An 18621-nucleotide genomic window follows, 5' to 3' on the forward strand; every position below is an offset into this window, starting at 1 on the left:
TAGACTATACATACGGATTATTTGCCTGTTTTGTTTGTTCTTGCCTCTATCTCCAGCACCTAGAGGAGTAAGTCCTCGATAAATGTTTGTGGTAGAAACAGTGATAGGAAAAAATACATCCTGAACGTCCAATCTGTTCACAAGGTGGGAGCTTCCTGGAAATGATTATGGCATTTTAAGAATAAAACCAATGACAGGATTTGGAGAACACCACAAAATGAGCATCTGGTGCCTCTGAGGTTCAGGCTAGCTTGTGAATTTTGACACCTCGCCACTGGAAATCAGGTAGGCTATCTATAGTACAGATGAACATACCCACTCCCCCTAACTTTTTCCTCAGCTAGATATGAAAATTAAGCCAAATGAAAATACAGCCCGAGAGGCACAAAAAGCTTTTGCTATATACTTCTATCTGTTGCTAAAATAAGCGCTGTCACTCTTCTAAGCTTATTTACATCTGTCAGGTAGTTGAAAAGAGATGCTTGACGTGCTGGCTTCAGACTCCTAGCTTTCAAAATTCTGATTTCAGTCCCGAGGGCTGGCTCAGTTGACCCAGTCTATACACCTGGAAACTTCCACAAAATAGTCTGTTTTCCCTGAAGACCCACACTCATTTCTGTGGGTGTAAGAAGGAAAGAGGTCACAAATAACACACCACTGATCTACTGATTGGCAGGAATAGGGGAGGGCAGTGTTGGTAAATGAGGTCCCGCCCATCCATCGCCAACACTTCCCCCACACCTAAAACCTCCAATTCCAATCAAATTCTTTAATAGGAGGGTTGAGAAATGGAAGTTATAGACTGAACAAGTAGAAACCTAGGGATTACAAGACTGGAGCTGGGCCTAAGTTTCAGCATGACTTACTGTGACAAGTCTGGCCAAAAGGGACCCAATAGGCACCTTCTTTTATTGATAGGATACCCTGTCTCACCACTGTGTGCTTTCTCACAGCATTTTTATATCTATCATATAATTTGATTCTCATAAAATGTCAGTTAAGCCTACAGATGTATGTCCTTGAATATATTTTTAACTCCCTGTTTCTTCGTCTATAAAACGGAGAAACAAAAAAATTGCGTTAGGATTGGTGGGTGGATTAAATGAGGTAATGCATATAAAAGACCTGGCACATAGTAAATGCACAATAAATGTTGCCCAATATTGCTTTTTAATTTTTATTATAATGAAACTTACACAAGCGCATGACAGATCTGCAAATAGAAAAGGATACTGAGTGAAAAGTGCGCCTCCCTCACTTTCTCCAGGAACTCCTGAAACTATGCCCCAGGCATAGTTATAAAACCAGCTTCTTATATTATAACTCAAAAAAAATTATTATCATGCGAGAGTGGGGTTAGAGGATTAAAAATCTTCTGGGCGTCAGGTCTTACTGCTCGTGGTTATTGTAGGCAAGACTATTTGATCAGAACTATACCTGAATCTGCTGTATTATGAGATGTCTACTACACACACACTAGTAAAATAAAGGAGAAAGATGGAGCCTTCATTTTTCTTTGTGTTCTCATTTGAATGGACTGTGAGTTGAGCAAAATACTGATAAATGAGGGAAGCAAAGCAAGAAATAGAGATAAACCATGTCTGGGAGTATACTGAACCTGTAGGGCATGTTTTAATGTAATAATGAGCCTAAACGAGAAGAATTGCGTGTGCTGGGATTCAAGCCAGGTTTGGATAAATCCTGTAATACTGTGGAAAGAGGAAGACAAACACATTTTGTGTGTGAGTGTGTGTGTGTGAGATAAGAAGAGAATCATTAATGATCACTTTAAACTATCTCTCTTGGTCAGAACCTCTTAAATCATGGCATGTTTTAGATGGAAATGGGGGAATTTTTCAGATTGGCATTTGTCAGGTCTAAAGTGGTGAAAAAACTCCCACTCTCGGGGCTTCCCTGGTGGTACAGTGGTTGAGAATCCGCCTGCTAATGCAAGGGACACAGGTTCGAGCCCTGGCCCGGGAAGATCCCACATGCCGCGGAGCAACTAAGCCCGTGTTGTAGTTGTACTACTGAGCCTGAGCTCTAGAGCTGCAAGCCACAACTACTGAGCCCATGTGCCACAACTACCGAAGCCCACGCACCTAGAGCCTGTGCTCCGCAACAAAGAGTAGCCCCCCCGCTCACCACAACTAGAGAAAAGCCTGCACACAGCAACGAAGACACAACGCAGCCAAAAATAAATAAATAAACAAAAAACCCCTCCCACTCTCAAGATTAAGAAGGTGGGGCTCGGCCCAAGGGATCTGGAAGACTGTCACTGTGATGTACTGGGAGAGGTGGTACTAAAATGAAGGCCTGTTGGCTCTGTACTGCAAGGCTGCTGCGTTTAATTTCAATCTTAAGAGCCCTCTGTATGAATGACATCCTCGTCATGTCAAGGCAGTTTCATTTACTCCATTTCTTCATAAAGACCGCACCCAGCAAGCCAGCACAGCTAAGTTTTCCATTTGCTGTGCGTTGGCTTCCTTAGACAGTAAACCTTCTGGGGGCAGACTACGTCTTACTTTGCTTCTCATTTTCTGAATGTCTGATACGTTGCTCTTCATGTGATGGTACTTTTATAAATACTTGATAATAACTGCTTACATCCAGTAGCATATAAACAGTACACGGAGTAAAGGCACAGAGTTTACTTTGTCAATACCAGCGGGGATTAGTATGGCCTGTGGCGATGCATTGTGCAATATAACCATGGCAAAGCGAAAATACCTTATTCAAGAACAGAAAGGGCCAAAGCCACCATTTTAACCTTAAAGATAGGAAGAGGGAAGAGAACTACCACTAAATTTCTCCCGTGTGATGACATGGCTTTGAAGCACTCAGTATAGGCCCACAGTCCTTGTAAATCAATGACACTGTGCTTACTGTCACTATTGTTCTACTGCGTCCGATGATTTAGTTAGCTAAAAGCAGAACCTGAGGGGACAAAATAGGGAATGATTTCTGTGAAGCCCTTGCCTCACTGCTTCCTTCTCAAGTGGTTTTGCTCTGACAAAGCAACACTCCCCACTCCCCGCAGTCACAACTGGTGATGCCTTGTTGGTGACAACTGGTAAATGTGGTGTGACATTTATGGTTTGAGGCCTTCTCCACAACTGTGAAAAGGTACCTATTTTAAGATAGCTAGAGCATCAATACTTAATGGAACTCAACGCTCTTTGAAAATGAATGAGGTGTTTAACTTTTTTCTGTGTTGAGACAAACATATTTTAGAAAACACCTCCTTTACAAGGGTCCACCCCGGTTCCCCAGCAGGTCTCCAACTCTGTTTATACTACTCCTTCCAAAGTCCTCTCCTCTCTAGTAAAGTGAGTCTTGCCATTCAATCACTGGTGCTTATTATGTGCTAAGAAGGAGAGTTATAAAGATGAATAAGATATGGCTTAGTGCTGGGAAAACACAACTGAACTTGCAGCTCCTTGGTCATTAGCCATTAGGCTTCAGAATCTTAATCATCCATTAGCAAAGCTAGTTTGGTGCAGCTGTCACTGGCTCTTTTGTTTTCGTTGGTGGCTTTCTTTTTCTGATTGTCATTTCCCTGCCTGGCTCCTTTTATTTATTCATTGAAAAGTTATCATTGATCAGTCCTTATTTTGGGATTTGGGGAATACTTCAGTGAAGTAAGAGACAGAAATCCCTGTCCTAAGGGGGCTTACATTCTAATGGGGGAAGACACAATAAATAAGACATGAAAAATAATATAGCAGATGGTAATAAGTACAATAGAGGAAAATAAAGCAAGGAAGGGGAATGAGGGGTTCCATATGGGAAGCAGGGATTGTCATTTTGAATATGGTGATCGGGAAAGTCTCACGAAGATGTCATTTGAGCAGACACATAAAGGAGATGTGGATGAGCCATGGGGATGCCTGAGGCAGACCCTACAGACAGAGAGAACAGCATGTGCAAAGGCTCTGGGGCAGAAGCAAACAACACATCTGTGTTGTAGCTACTGACCTATAATTAAAAAAAACTTTCTATATTGGGATGGTTTTAGATTTATAGAAAAATTGCAAAGATAGTACAAAGAATTCCCATGAGCCCTTCACCCAACTTCCCTTGACGTTAACATCTGACATAACCATGGCCCATTAGTCAACACTAAGAAATTAACATTGTGAGCTACCAATTTGAAGCTAAGAAATCTGTGACCATTAGTGGTGAATTTATCTGCCCACAGTTAACCACTGCAAGTTAGTGGCAACAGTTAGAGTATCATAATTCAGTATCTTTAAATAATCACCTTTACTTTGAAGGGGCAGGTAACATTTATTTTATATTTTAATATCATACTGGCAGACACTCATCACAGAAGAGGCCTGCACGTCGGAACACCTGCCTATTTGTCAACAAGTTCAGAGTCACGAGATAACTAGGGGAAATCTATGGTTTAACACATTCCCATCGCTTCCCCTTCTCTAAACCTAGTTTCTCCTGATCTGGAATAAACCAACACTGCTGCCGCACCCCAAACTTTCTTACCCAGAATCATTCACTCAGCCAGCAAGTATCTATAAAGCAACTCTTATGTGTCAGGTATTGCCAGGGGCTCTCTGACCTTCTAGTGGAGGAGACTGGCAGTGGACGCAATGATTCCAGTACAGGGAAGTGAATGGTACGAAGGAGGCATGGGCAGCATGAAACTCACTGTGGAGAGGGTGAGGGTGGGAGCTTCCCAGAGAAGATCTCTTTTGAGCTAGACAACTTGGAATTAGCCAGGTAAGAAAGAGGTGAACCAAACACCTCTGGCCAGGGATCAGCACGTTCAAAAAAAACAAAGGCACGAAACAGCAGAGCGTTATACCTGGGAAACTTTAGAGCCAAGTGTGTTTGGAGTGTTGGGAGGAAAGGGTAGAGTGGGGTTACTCAAAGTCTGATCCTTCGACCAGCGGTACTGGCACCACCCGTGAGCTGGTGAGAGCTGCCACTGCATGGGCCCCACCCTGACACACTGAGTCAGAACTTATGGGGCTGAGACCCAGGAAACTGTGTTTTTAACAAGCTTGTCCACTGGTTCTTTTTTCTTTTTTTAAATAAATTTATTTATTTTATTTATTTATTTTTGGCTGCTTTGGTTCTTCGTTGCTGTGCGGGGCTTTCTCTAGTTGTGGCGAGCAGGGGCTACTCTTTGGTGTGGTGTGTGGGCTCCTTATTGCGATGGCTTCTATCGTTGTGGAGCACAGGCTCTAGGCACGTGGGCTCAGTAGTTGTGGCTAGCGGGCTCTAGAGCGCAGGTTCAGTAGTTGTGGCGCACGGGCTTAGTTGCTCCACGGCATGTAGGATCTTCCCGGGCCAGGGCTCGAACCCGTGTCCCCTGCATTGGCAGGTGGATTCTTAATCACCGCGCCACCAGGGAAGCCCTCACCCATTGGTTCTTATGCACATTGAAGTCTTGAGAATCACTGAGGTAGAGAATCAAGTCAACTAGACCTACAGAACACCAGAAGCTGACCGGAAAAGGTCAACCTGTAGCTAGCAAACACTGGAAGATCTCAGACTTCATGGCTGGCTCTTTATGGGCCTAGTTTTTCAACCTTACAACAGCCAGGAAGAATCCAGTTGTCGAAAATGTCATCACTAGAAAGACTTCAAGCAAAACAGGTGACTTCTACAAAGATGTCTTAAGGGCCAGGCCCTGTTGTGTCTACAAATCAAGATCACATTTATTTTTGTGAAGGGAACAGCCGTGTTGTCTGTCTGGGCTACCAGCACACCTAATTATAGCAGCATCCACGTTGCTGGCGATAGCAGATATGGTCTCCTGCCCGGGAGATTATCTCGTGGCTGAACAGTTTTGAGCCAACTTAAACAAAACAGAACTGACTTACCTCATTCTTCAATCATCACTAATTAAAGACAACCTTCTGCTAGAGGCAGGCGGGGCTTTTGCTTTCTTTTGCCCTGGAATAGAGATTTCTCACAGATAGCTTCTATTAATGAATGTATAATGTGGGTGCCACTTCCCAGGCGTTTAGAAAAAGCACAATTGAAATTGCCAAGATGGAACATGGAAGTCTGCACGTCAACAGGTAATTAGAAAACGGAGCTTCTGTGCCGTCTTCCTCCTCCTCCACCTCTCCTCTCTCCTTTGAATCCCTGACGCCTACGGAACGGGGCTGCTGGTGGCTACAGTTTACTGAGCACCTAAGTAGGAAGCGCGTGATAATTACAACGAGGACAGCAATTGGCCCTTCCATGGCCCTCACTTCAACCCCGGAACTGCGTGTTTACCTGTATCATAGTTTAATACTCATAACAAGCCTGAGTTAGGTATTAGTATTCTAGTCCTATTTTACAAACAAGGAAAGTGAACACAGAGTGATTAATGAACTTGCCCTAGAGTCCATATTCTTTTTTTTTTTTCTTTTGTGGTACACGGGCCTCTCACTGTTGTGGCCTCTCCCGTTATGGAGCACAGGCTCCGGATGCGCAGGCTCAGCGGCCATGGCTCACAGGCCTAGCCACTCTGCAGCACGTGGGATCTTCCCAGACCGGGGCACGAACCCATGTCTCCTGCATCGGCAGGTGGACTCTCAACCACTTGTGCCACCAGGGAAGCCCCGAGTCCATATTCTTTACCATGTTATACGGTCTTTCCAGGTCATCTACATTCATTACTCCACTTCATCTTCAAGACAACCTTGAAAGATAGGTGTTATCCGCTCTATTTTTGCAGGTGAAGGATCAGGGAGATTATAAATTTGCCCAAAGCCACCTAACTAGTAAGTAGAAGGGTCAGTATCGAACCTGTTTGCAAAGCCCACGTACCTCCCTCCACCCCACATTGTTGCTGGCTACGGTGCGGGGGTGGACAGTAGAAAAGAGCCTTAGGTTCTGGGCAGTTCATTTTTATAAATTGCATCCAAAAGCGGCTTAGGTTAGAGTGCCCTTTTTCTGGTGGTGAGGCTGCCCTTTAAAGCGGGTCTTCTTTTGCCTTTGCCGGGACATCAGCTGGGCCTGGGGTGATAGGGCGCGGTTGCAGGCCAGAAGCTAATGGTTCCCTCATGGGCTGTGATTTCAGTCACTTGCTGCTCCAGCCAAGTGAGCTAAAAAAACCACAGACAACATACCTCTGTCATGTTATTGTTCTCAGAAATGTGGGACAATAGGAATGGAGGAAATTTCCAGCCAAGGCAAAAGTCAACCTTAGGTACACACACACACACACACACACACATGCATGCACAGTTGTCAATTGAGCCAAGTGTATTTTTGATGAATGATTAGTGGGGCTTTCCAAGAATCTGGCAAAATAACACTTGAAGGGGTTTTAGCACAGCCTTGAGATGCGTGAGAGCTATGAACCTCCTTATGTTATCATTTTTCCAAAATAATTACCAGAGCAGCAGAAAGAGGTTTTCCTTAGGGGGTTTCTAAACAGGGGTCTGGTCACTTTATCCATCCTTAAGTTTGTAGTGCCAAAGATAAATAACAATCTTATACTTACGCCATGGGGGCCTTTCTACAGGGAGGAATTACATTACACAGGAGAGAAACAACGACGAGTTCAATTTAATCATTCACTGAATTTATCTAGTGTTGAGAATGCTTGGAGAAAAAATATAACTTTTTTAATTTTTTAAATTTAAATTAAAAAATTTTTTTAATTTAAAATTTTTAAAATTTTAGAATTTAATTTTATTTAATTTTTTTTAATTTAAAAATGTTTTAAATTTTCAAGTAAAATGTTATACAATTTTAATCAGCACTCATTAGAACCAATTTTAATGGCATGCTAACAAAATTTTCCAAACCCAGTAAGTTCTGAGATGGCAGAACTGTGTCTCATGACTGATGTGACCCCATTGCTTAGAAGAGTTCCTGGCACATGGCTAATGCTCAGTAACTATCTATTGATCAGCTGTCCCACTGGCGTTCCTTCCAGCTGACCACTTTGATGATGATGGCAGTGCTGTGTACTTGGGAAGCAGCATCCGTTAATCCTTCCAACGATGCTACCAAGTAGTTAAAATTACGGTCCTCATCTTACAGAGGAGGGAAGTGAGGGATAGTGAAGCTCTGTTACATGCCCAGGTGATGGTAGAACCTGCTAGAAAGTGGTAGGGCTGAGATTGGAACTGAGATCTCCCTGCTCCTGGAGTCTGAGTTCTTAGTCACTGTTCTAGTCTGCCTGTCTATCATCAGTGGTAGGCTTCAGGTGGTGAAGTTGAGTTCTTGCCTGGAGTCAAGAAGAAGAGTCCTGAGGTTATTTTAACATCATTTCTGGCAAGTGTGTGGCGAGAGGGAAGTGTTTCTATTTTGTTCCATACTCTCTGGAGGCATTTTTGGTGACACAGCCCTTTGGAACTCACCACTGGTGATTCCAGAATGTCTCTAAAATTTCTCTGTAAGTTCCTTTCTTTGAGCCCCACCCAGAATCTCCCAAACACAAAGAGAAACTCTGTTACAAAGTGGGAATGAGGTACCCAGACTAGTTCATAAAAGCCAATTTAACTAATAATTAAAATACAGTGTATCTACCGTGATAAACTAGTAATTAAGCCAGATGGAAAAGGGTAGCATTCAGTAAGCTATAATTCATAAAACTGTTTGATGCTCAAGGAAATATAGACTTAATGAAGAGAAAGATTGTTTTTTTAATTTGAAGACCACTGGATCCTTTCATAAAGGCTTTTAGACACAGGTAATGCTAGCACTTTAATTCCGATTTCTCTTTGAAACCTGGCTTTCCTGTTCTTTGTACCTTAGATAGGGGTGATATTACCAGGCACTCTCATACTTGACACCAGTCATTAGGTTGATTTTGTTCATGTGTAGAACAAAAGATGGAGGGAGATAAAAGGGAAGGGGGAGGGGAGGGTTCCCCACTGGGCGCTGGTCTGGGCTGGGGTGACCGGAGGAGATGAGAGGGGGCAGCAGAGGGGATGTGTGTGTAGAGATGAGAAACTAAATACGTGAGCTCCACGTGGGGAACCAGGACACGCCTCTTGAAGGAGAAGCACAGCTGTGATGAGAAAAGGTCAAGAGTGTGCATGCGTGCACAACTGTGCCTGTGTGATTGTGTGTTCTTACGTTCAGTTGTGCATTTATTCCATTTATCGAGCATCTTCTTTAGGCCAGCCCTGTGCTCACAAATAAAGTCTGGATCCTCAGGCAGTTTACATTTTTGTGGGGAAAAGAGACAAAAGACAAGCAAACAAGCATATAAAAAAAACCAAATAAAATCACGTACAGTGAAAACAGCCAGGATGAAACTAATTGAGGCACTAGGAGAATAAATAACAAAGGCACCAAACTGGAAGGGAAGTCTCCTGGAGAATGTGACTCGGAAGCCATGTATGAGGAAGAACTAGAAGAAGAACATTTCAGGGAGAGGGACCAACAAGAACCAAGGGCCTGGAGAGACACAGTACCTGGTGTGTTCTAAGAACTGGATGGAAAGCCAGTGTGGCTGCAGCTCAGTGGTTAACAGGGAGAGAAATGTGTGATGAGCAAGAAGACGTGGCAGGGTGGGCCCATGAAGGAACTCACGCCAAGCTGGAGGGTCAGTTTAATTCTAAGGGCAGGGGGAAAGCCACTGGGGGCGTTTGAGGGAGGGAGTGACAGGTCGAAGGAGCTTCCGCAAAGTTGGGCTTGGCTGTTGGGAGGAGAACGCATTGGGGGGTCAGGGACCAGTTGTGCTCATCACGGTGGCATGCGTCCTCCTGTCCCTGTTATAGGCACTGGGCAGACTGGGGAACCAGACAGCCACTTGCCTTTTGGCATTTTACAGCTGATAGGACACTCAGTGTGAGTAACGTGGTTTTCGAGAGTTTTGATTTTACAGACGGTAGACGACAGAAGTGGAGGACTCACAGGGTACTGCAACTTTCTCTTTGGCTAAAGAAAGTAAAAACTCAACTACCATCTGTGATCACATTCTTTTCATAAGAGAAAGGATATTTAAAAACCCAAACTATAAGGATATAATCTTGGGGGGAAAAGACCCAATTTTGTAGAAAACACTACGCTTTCCTTGTAGTTTCAACATTTTGCTTTAGAAGCGGTGAGAACCTCCTTCCAGGCTGGGTACACACTCCCACATCAGTGTTCAGAACATCAGTGCTTTGGAACCATTGAGCCTGCCTATCTCGCCCATTTCACAGGTGAGACAAAGTGAGGTTCAGGAGGCATGTGGCTTTCTCAGGGTGATGATGTGAGTTAAGGGCAGAGGGCCAAGGCCCCAGTCCCCTCGCTCCAGGTTCATTCTCCTTCCATTACATCATCACGCTGTATAGTCCGGATGATTTCTTCTGCTTTGCCAACTTTCAGATACTGCCCCATCTATTCCTGTCCAGGGTGCAGTATGCTGGCCATTTTCACTTCCCTGCCAAGATTTCTGAGAGCTGAGATACTTATGAAGAAACCAGAACTCAGCAAAACAGCTCACAGCCCAGAGCCTGATAAAAAGGAATTCCATTCTTTATAAAGAAGAGGAGGGTGGTGTCTTACCTGATCTTTAGATAGGCTGCAACTCCGAACACCAGCAACACCACAGCAATGACTGTCACCGTAATGGCGGCGATGCTGCCTGGGAAGGAGAAGAGGCACAGAAAGAAGATGAAGGAAGGGTGTTCATTCCAGATCATTCTGCAATGCGAAACCCAGGAGCTTAACTCTGTTATCAAAATGCTTCTCAGGCTAGGCTAAGTTCGGTAAATGGCCAATATTTATGAAGACCTTTTGGCTGGCCCTGAGTTCAGAAAACAGTTCACAGTAATATTTGATCATTTTTTAAGAATGCCACCGATCTGTTGCTGCTGCTGCTGCCGTCTGCAGGGGTAGTGGATTTAAAATCTCCTGAAGTACTATTTTCTTCTTTCACGTGCTTTAGCTTGTTTTTCTAGCATTTGCAAAATATTGGAAGACCTAGGATGCTTAGTCAAGGGTCATGACAAAATAATGCTGTTGATTTTTTGATAAAACAGAACCACAGCGCTATGTCAGTAGTGTCCACTTCAAAAGGGTCATCTTGGTAGGAGATGCACTAATTTTAATGATGCCATCAAATCAAAGCATTTTAAAAGAACACCTCTTTGGGTCATGTGTCCAGTTTTCAGCCCTGAAAGGTGAATCTGATTTTGTAGAGGATAAAGTCAAGTTTGGTGTATAAAATAAGGTCAAGTCTGGTAGGTAACGCTATGTTTTGTTTGTAGAAATAACCAGGTACAATTATAAAGTAACATGAAGGTTTGATTGTGTAGTTTAAAATCTGTTTCCAAAGGCAACTATTAATGGGCAGTTAAAAAACAAAAAACAAAAAACCCTTTGAGCACATAGCCTTGTAAGAATAACCATACTGCTTCCAGAGATTACTACTTTGGGGCACAATGCTCCTTTTGTGTGAGTTGGTGGCTAATAATGTATATATTTCAGTTTTATTTCACCTCAGAAATACCAAGAATCAATTGGGCTTTTGTCTCCTCATTGTTAAAGTGACTTCTTGGCATTAAAGTTGGTACTAGGGATCCCATTTACTCGTTCAGGCCACTGAGAAATTATTTTTTACTTCAACAAATGAATGGGACTCTTAAACACATTGGAAAGAGCATCAGATCTGGAGTCTGAATATGCGGATTCAAGTGTGCTTCTATCATTAGCTGTCTGACTATGGGCTAATTACTTAACCCTGTGGACCCATCCACCACTCACCTGCTGTGACAGAGAAAAGAAGAGCTGTTCTACCTGCCCACATAATTTGAAGAAAATTAAATGAGGTGCCCTGTGCACCAAGCTAAAGTCCTATCCAGATATACCTTCCTGGACCAGTGCCCATCTTTCATGAACTACATCGCAAAGGTGATGGATCTGTCCCACATTTTTGGAGATTTACTATTTGTGGATGATTTTGCCACTTCTTATATTTTTTCCCCCCTGTCTTATGAATGGCTTTTGTATATTGTTCTTCTCATTAGCCCTTCCACCAAAGGAATTAGAGCAGAGCTAAGAAGCAAATGAGTCTACTCATTAACTCTTTGGTAACTCCCGCAAAGGTTTGGGTGAAAGAAGGCTACAGGAGACATGCATGCCCCCGCTGGTTATAATTTCTAAAAGGCCAAGGAGGTACTGCTAACATTGAGACTAAGACCAGAACTTGATGTGTCTACACAGACCGACCATAATGTACCATTTTAGAGCTTCCACACTTCTGGACACTCACAGGCCCATCTCTTTGCTCCTAGAGTCCTTTAGGGCCAGATTGGTATAATTATCAGTACCGTTCTCTTTCCTTTTTACTATTGTCAAGGTAGAATTATGGCACCGAACACTCAAATATGAAGACTGGATCAAGTAGAGAAAGTTTGAGGTCAGTCCCCTTATGGATAACCTCTACCCTGCACTCAGCTTCTCAGCCTCCAAACTGCGCTGAAATTAGAACAATTCAAAGTTCACTGAAGCCTCTTAACAGCTCTTTTAAGAGCTTGTGAAATGAGGATTATTACTGCAAGGTAAGGTGATGGGGGTATTTCAAGATTCAAAAAGGTACACTGATTGCAATTAGGAGCTTTGAAAACTGACCTTTAAATTTAACTTCCTCCTTTCAAAAAAATGGGAGGAGAGAAAGAATATAGTTGATTTCTCTATAAGACCTTTCTTTCTTGCCCCAGGATACATTTAATTGAGGAAATCGTAGGTTTGTCCTTCAAAGTTTCTTCCCTAACTGTAGGCAGTTGGCTCTCCTCCAACTCTGCGGTTTACTGGATATATTTAAATACCACCTCTACTGAAGATAAAACAGGCAGTTCCCCAACTCAAGTGCTGTTTTTTTTTTTGAAACAGAAAGTAGTAGAATGACCGCTTCCTCTCCATGTGACTGAGGGCTGTCTGGCTCTCGGTGTAGACCAGTCTTCAAACAGGGCTCTTCAAGGCCACCCTTCTTGTTCACAAAGGACAGCCAGGCAACAAGAGATGGAATTAGCAGGTGATTCCTCCCATGGGCCCTTGAGGGCAGCTGAGCGAAGGGGCGTTTCTGAGGGTTCATATTGCCCCAAAGGAGGCCAAAACGTGTGAGGTGAAATAGATGGTACTTAAATATTCGGGCCACCTCCTTAACTATTCTGCCACCCACCAGCTCTTCTCAGAGGGTGCCACCATGGGGGCAAGGGTCTTCTGGAACTAGAAGGGCTTCATCAGCCCCCAGCCTGGGAGGGCTTGTGTCCTAAGCTCGCTTTCACCTCCACGGCAGCTGCAGCTGCCCCCCTCCGAAGCAGCCCGGAAGTTCATGCTGGGAAGTTCCACGCCTCAGGGCATCGCGGTTTGAGCACCTGAGGGGTTTGCTGAGCTGACAGTAGCCGAGGGTAGCAGGACTTTATGCGGGAACCCAAAAGGCCTGATTTCCTCCTTGTGAAAACAAATGCCATTTCCCCCGGAGTTCTGTTTAAAGTAAACTGGATACTTCATGACCTTTTTTTCACCCTTAGATTCCATATATATGTGTTAGCATACAGTATTTGTTTTTCTCTGGGATAAGGAGGGTGGGAGGGAGGGAGACGCAAGAGGGAAGAGATATGGGAACATATGTATATGTATAACTGATTCACTTTGTTATAAAGCAGAAACTAACACACCATTGTAAAGCAATTATACTCCGATAAAGATGTTAAAAAGAAAAAAAAATACAACAGGGTATTGCTTTTATCTGTATTTTCATTAGCATTCAGTCAACTCAAAAAATGTATTAATTAATGACTGCATTTTGTGTCAGTCATAGGATGGGTTATTACTATAATAGCAGAAATTAAAATACCATTTATAAGGAAATAAAAAATAAAGTAAACTGGAATTCCCTTTCTCGTACTTCGTCTTTCGAGGCAGGGCAGGGAGAGGAAAGATGAGGAAGGTGTGGCTACGGCAGGGAAGCGCTACCCTATGAGGAAGGTGTGTACACTGGGTGGGCAGTGCCCTGGGGATGGGGGATGGGGAGGTGGCTGGCATTTCTGTCTTCCTCATCTTCCCTGTTGGCACGTGTGAGTTTCGGACCGGGTGTGATTCACGCTGTGAAGCCCCGGAACCAGAAGAAATTAAGAGAGAACCGGAGGAAATGTATGTATTTTCTAAGCCGAGATGCTAGAATATTCCACCGTGCCAACACGTTCTGCCTGACCAGAGAGCCACGAGCCGAAGCCTCCCTGAAGTCTGGGTCTCTCTGACGGCGTTTCTCAGGGGGCCATTTCCCCACTTTCATAACAGCTCAGAACAAAAAAACAGAGCAGGCTAGAGAATGATCTGTTCTACACTTGTGGGTGGTGACTTCGGTCTGGTGCTGGGCCAAGAACTTTACAGCTCCCACCTCATTGAATTCCCTTTATGAGATGAAAATGATTCCCATTATATGGACGAGCAAGTTAAGGCTCAGAGAGATTGAAGAACTTGATTCAGGTTTTATAAGCTGGTAAATGATGAAGCTGTCATGTGAACCCAGGACTACATCCTAGGTTTTGCATGTTTAATCATTAATATACTGGTGACATCCCTGGCCCTTTTCTCAGCTTGGCCAGCTCCTACACTTTCTTTATGACAACGAAATATCAACCCTTCTGGGAAGCTTTCCTGACACCCCCAGGCAAGCTGTAGTGTTGTTGTGTGTTCTCAGCTCTTTGTGTCTGCTTCTCTTAAACACTGTGTTGTATTTTTGAGCTTCCCCAGACAGATTCTAATCATATTCATCTTGCATCTCATCCCCCTTCTCCCTGAACTCTCCGCACTGGGCACAGTCTCTAGCCCATAGTGGGTATTTAAATTATTTTTTAAAATGTTGAATGATTAAATGTAATACTCGCAAAAAAAATAAAAAAGATAACTGGCAGTTTCTGAGACCAGTCACTGTGCTAAGAAGGTCCCCAGGCAGCAGCCTCTCCACCTGTCCATCTCCACCTGTCCTGGAACCCCTGCTCCAGGTCCTACCTCGGCATCTACTCCTATGACTCTAACAGCTATGGTCCAACCGCCCCAGTGTGTGCCTGCGAGTCCCCATGGACGACTGAGCTGGAGGAGAGTTATTTTAGGACTCTCTGTCTGAATAAAGTCAGAAAATATCCTTGAAGTAACCAGCACAAAATCCCAGAAGCCCACGCTTCTGGTTGGACCTGGTCAGACTACCCGAGGGAGAGGGTTTCCCTGGAGGGCATCACTTGCCCTGCTTCGACTCTGTTCTGTGCCCGTGCAGTCCTGGAACAAACGATGACATCATTTACAGGCTCTCTCCGCCGCCCCCAACACCTGCCTCTCTTTACTACGCTTCGGCTAGTCCTTCGCAGACACAGGACGTCCTCCACACTAGAAGGGACTCTGCTCCTGTCCAGACTACCTCCGCATCACTTGTCCTACTTGTCCTAAAGGTGTCCTCCTGTCTTCCTGGGCTTAGCAATGTTCCCAAACCTCAAATGTTCCCCTGGGGACTCTTCTCATTGAGGGATTTTTCCCCCCCATTTTAAACATGAAAGAAACGTTTCATCTGACCTCTTTGGCAGGATACTTGCCAATCATATCCCAAAATGAGAATATTAGGATGTGATAGGATGAACCCGAACGACCTCCGAAAGAAAGAGCTTTCCTAGGCTCTTTAAAAAAGTTGTTATTGCTCTGAGAGAGCCGGGGACAGGGGAGGTGACGGCGGGGTGTTCTCAGGATGATAAAAGAAGGTGAGTGTCTTGCTGCTATCTGTGGATGACTTCCGAACTACATCTCATTGGGAATTCATCAGTCAGGCTTGTTTAGAATGCACGTGTAAATGCTTTGACCAAGTTCCTGGGTATGCTTGTGTGTGTCTGATCTATTTTGAGAAGTCTTTAACAAAACCTCTGGACTGTTTTTCAATGTTCTTACTCTTTTCTTTCCTCTTTCCCGTCTAGAGAATAGGTAAGAAACGGAAAATAGGAGCAGGTGGCCACTTCAGAGAGCGTGGTGGCTTCTTCAGTCAAGGTCACCAAGAGGAAAGGAACATTCTGTCTCAGAGGAATTCTTCCTCTTTGAACGCATGTGTCTGCGGGACTTCCCTGGTGGCGCAGTGGTTGAGAGTCCACCTGCCGATGCAGGGGACGCAAGTTTGTGCCCTGGTCTGGGAAGATCCCACATGCCGCGGAGCGGCTGGGCCCGTGAGCCATGGCCGCTGAGCCTGCGCGTCCGGAGCCTGTGCTCCGCAACGGGAGAGGCCACAACAGTGAGAGGCCTGCGTACTGCAAAAAAAAAAAAAAAAAAAAAAAAAAAAAGCCGGAGTAGGGAAGAGGTGGGAATGAAGATGTTCTCTAGAGGATGGGCTGAACTTGGACAGAGAGCAATGAAATTTTTAGGCAAGAACCAGCTAGATGGAGGTACATATATACAATGGAATATTACTCAGCCATAAAAAAGAATGAAATTGGGCCATTTGTAGAGACCTGGATGGACCTAGAGACTGTCATACAGAGTGAAGTAAGTCAGAAAGAGAAAAACAAATACCATATCCTAACACATGTATATGGAATCTAAAAAAAAAAAAAGGTTATGAAGAACCTAGGGACAGGGCAAGAATAATAAAGACACAGATGTAGAGAATGGACTTGAGGACACGGGTTGGGGGGAAGGGTAAGCTGGGACAAAGTGAGAGTGACATGGATATATATATATATACTACCAAACGTAAAATAGATAGCTAGTGGGAAGCAGCTGCACAGCACAGGGAGATCAGCTGGGTGCTTTGTGACCACCTAGAGGGGTGGGATAGGGAGGGTGGGAGGAAGACGCAAGAGGGAGGGGATATGGGGATATATGTATATGTATAGCTGATTCACTTTGTTATACTGGAAAAACTAACACACCATTGTAAAGCAATTATACTCCAGTAAAGGTGTTAAAAGAAATTAAAGAATAAAGGACATTAAAAAGAAAAAAAAATAACTAATTCTTCTGAAAGTGTAGCTATTTGTTAAATTGAACTTTATAAGTAGTTATGATGCAAAATTAAAACTCCTTTATAAGGCATACAGCTTGCATGCAAATATGATACAGAACTGGTTTTTTTTTTTTTTTTTTTTTTTTTTTTTTGCGGTACGCGGGCCTCTCACTGTTGTGGCCTCTCCTGTTGCGGAGCACAGGCTCCGGATGCGCAGGCTCAGCGGCCATGGCTCACGGGCCCAGCCGCTCTGCGGCATGTGGGATCTTCCCGGACCGGGGCACGAACCTGTGTCCCCTGCATCGGCAGGCGGACTCTCGACCACTGCGCCACCAGGGAAGCCCAATACAGAACTGTTTTTAATTAGCACAATCCAAGCTTGTCTCCGTGTTAGTCCTTCTCTCTGCTGCCCCATCCCCTCAAATCTTTAAATCATTAAAGTACTGCTTAATCATTTCTTCACACAGTGGCAGAGGTAAACTTTATTAAAATTAGTCAGATATGACCACAATTGGAATCTTTTACTTCATGTTTATACTATTTCTCAAAAGCTAGTTAGTTTGCCGGATTGGTCAGTGGACAGACTTGGGATTCAAACCTTGGGCAGGATCCCTAATATCTATACTTTTCCACTTCCTGTCATCAGAAGCCCTGGTTTGGGGACTGGCTTTGCTTTTATCTAAAAGCATTTTACCTACTTGGGTAGCATATAGTTAAAAATGTATACTAGAAACACAAATCTCTGTTGAGATAATAAAAGATTTGCATTCACCCAAGCAAGTGTGTGTTTCTTTTTTCTTCATTTCTCTCTCCTGCAGGCACATCAGCTGTACTTGAAGGATGCAGGGAGCCCAGGTTTGTAATCAATGCCAAACGGGGCACGCAAGTCGGCACAGTTCCCGGTTACCATGGTTTTAAAATTTCCTTACTTCACTTACAATCACAATCTTTCCCAACACAAATGAAGCCTCGTTCCCACCTGGAATTTTTTATAACTACCTGTTTAGGTCGCCCAACCCCAGCTCTCCTTTGACACCTGTAATGTAAACTAGGCTGGGTTTCTAAGAATAGCAAACAGTGCCCCTCATCCCCTTTCCCTATAGCATCCTGACAAGCTGACGGCCACACAGCAGCTTCCCATCAACGTCACGTCAGGGAGCATTCCTCTCATTCAGTGCTCTCTAGACCAAAAGGAGCCCACGGGGAGTAAGAATTCTTCCCGAAACAGGGGTGACCCCTACATCTGTATGCTATCAACAGACTCTCCTTAAAGGCTGAATTCAGTCTTTAACAACATTTCTCAGGGGACAGCTCTAGTATTGTGCCAAGAACAGTAATAAAAGCATTAAGAAAAACAATCGTGGTCATAAAAGTCTCAGCAGCCTTCCTTTACTGCAATTCCCTGTGCCAGGCACTGAGCGAGGCAGAGCGGGGTAGGTATCTCCACTTAGGAGTTTAGCAAAAGCAGTTAACAAAAATCTATTCAACTGGTTAGTATGCAGAAATGGGATTCAACCTCTGAGGCTGGATTCCCCAAACTTATGCTTCTCTACTTTCTGTGACCGGAAGACCTGGCGTGAAGACTGGCTTTATACATGCACTAGCGGAACAGTCTTGGGCAAGTCGCTTTGCTCCTTTGCGCCTCTATGGCCTCATTTGTGCCCCTATCTCTACCTGTAAAGTGAGAATTCGTTCAATCATTCACACAACTGATGTTTATTGTTTACTAC

The 18621-nt window shown here is 44.1% G+C and overlaps 1 protein-coding gene across 1 annotated transcript in view; it reads right to left on the reverse strand.

Moving 5' to 3' along the window:
- PARM1 (prostate androgen-regulated mucin-like protein 1) overlaps positions 1-18621 on the reverse strand; it is a 97956-nt gene that overhangs the window by 2116 nt on the left and 77219 nt on the right. The window contains exon 3 of the mRNA XM_060011697.1: positions 10474-10552. Within this exon, the coding sequence (XP_059867680.1) occupies positions 10474-10552 (79 nt within the window). The remainder of the gene's footprint in view (positions 1-10473; positions 10553-18621) is intronic.

This window comes from Delphinus delphis, chromosome 5 (genome assembly GCF_949987515.2).
Source record: "Delphinus delphis chromosome 5, mDelDel1.2, whole genome shotgun sequence".
Lineage (NCBI taxonomy): Eukaryota > Metazoa > Chordata > Mammalia > Artiodactyla > Delphinidae > Delphinus > Delphinus delphis.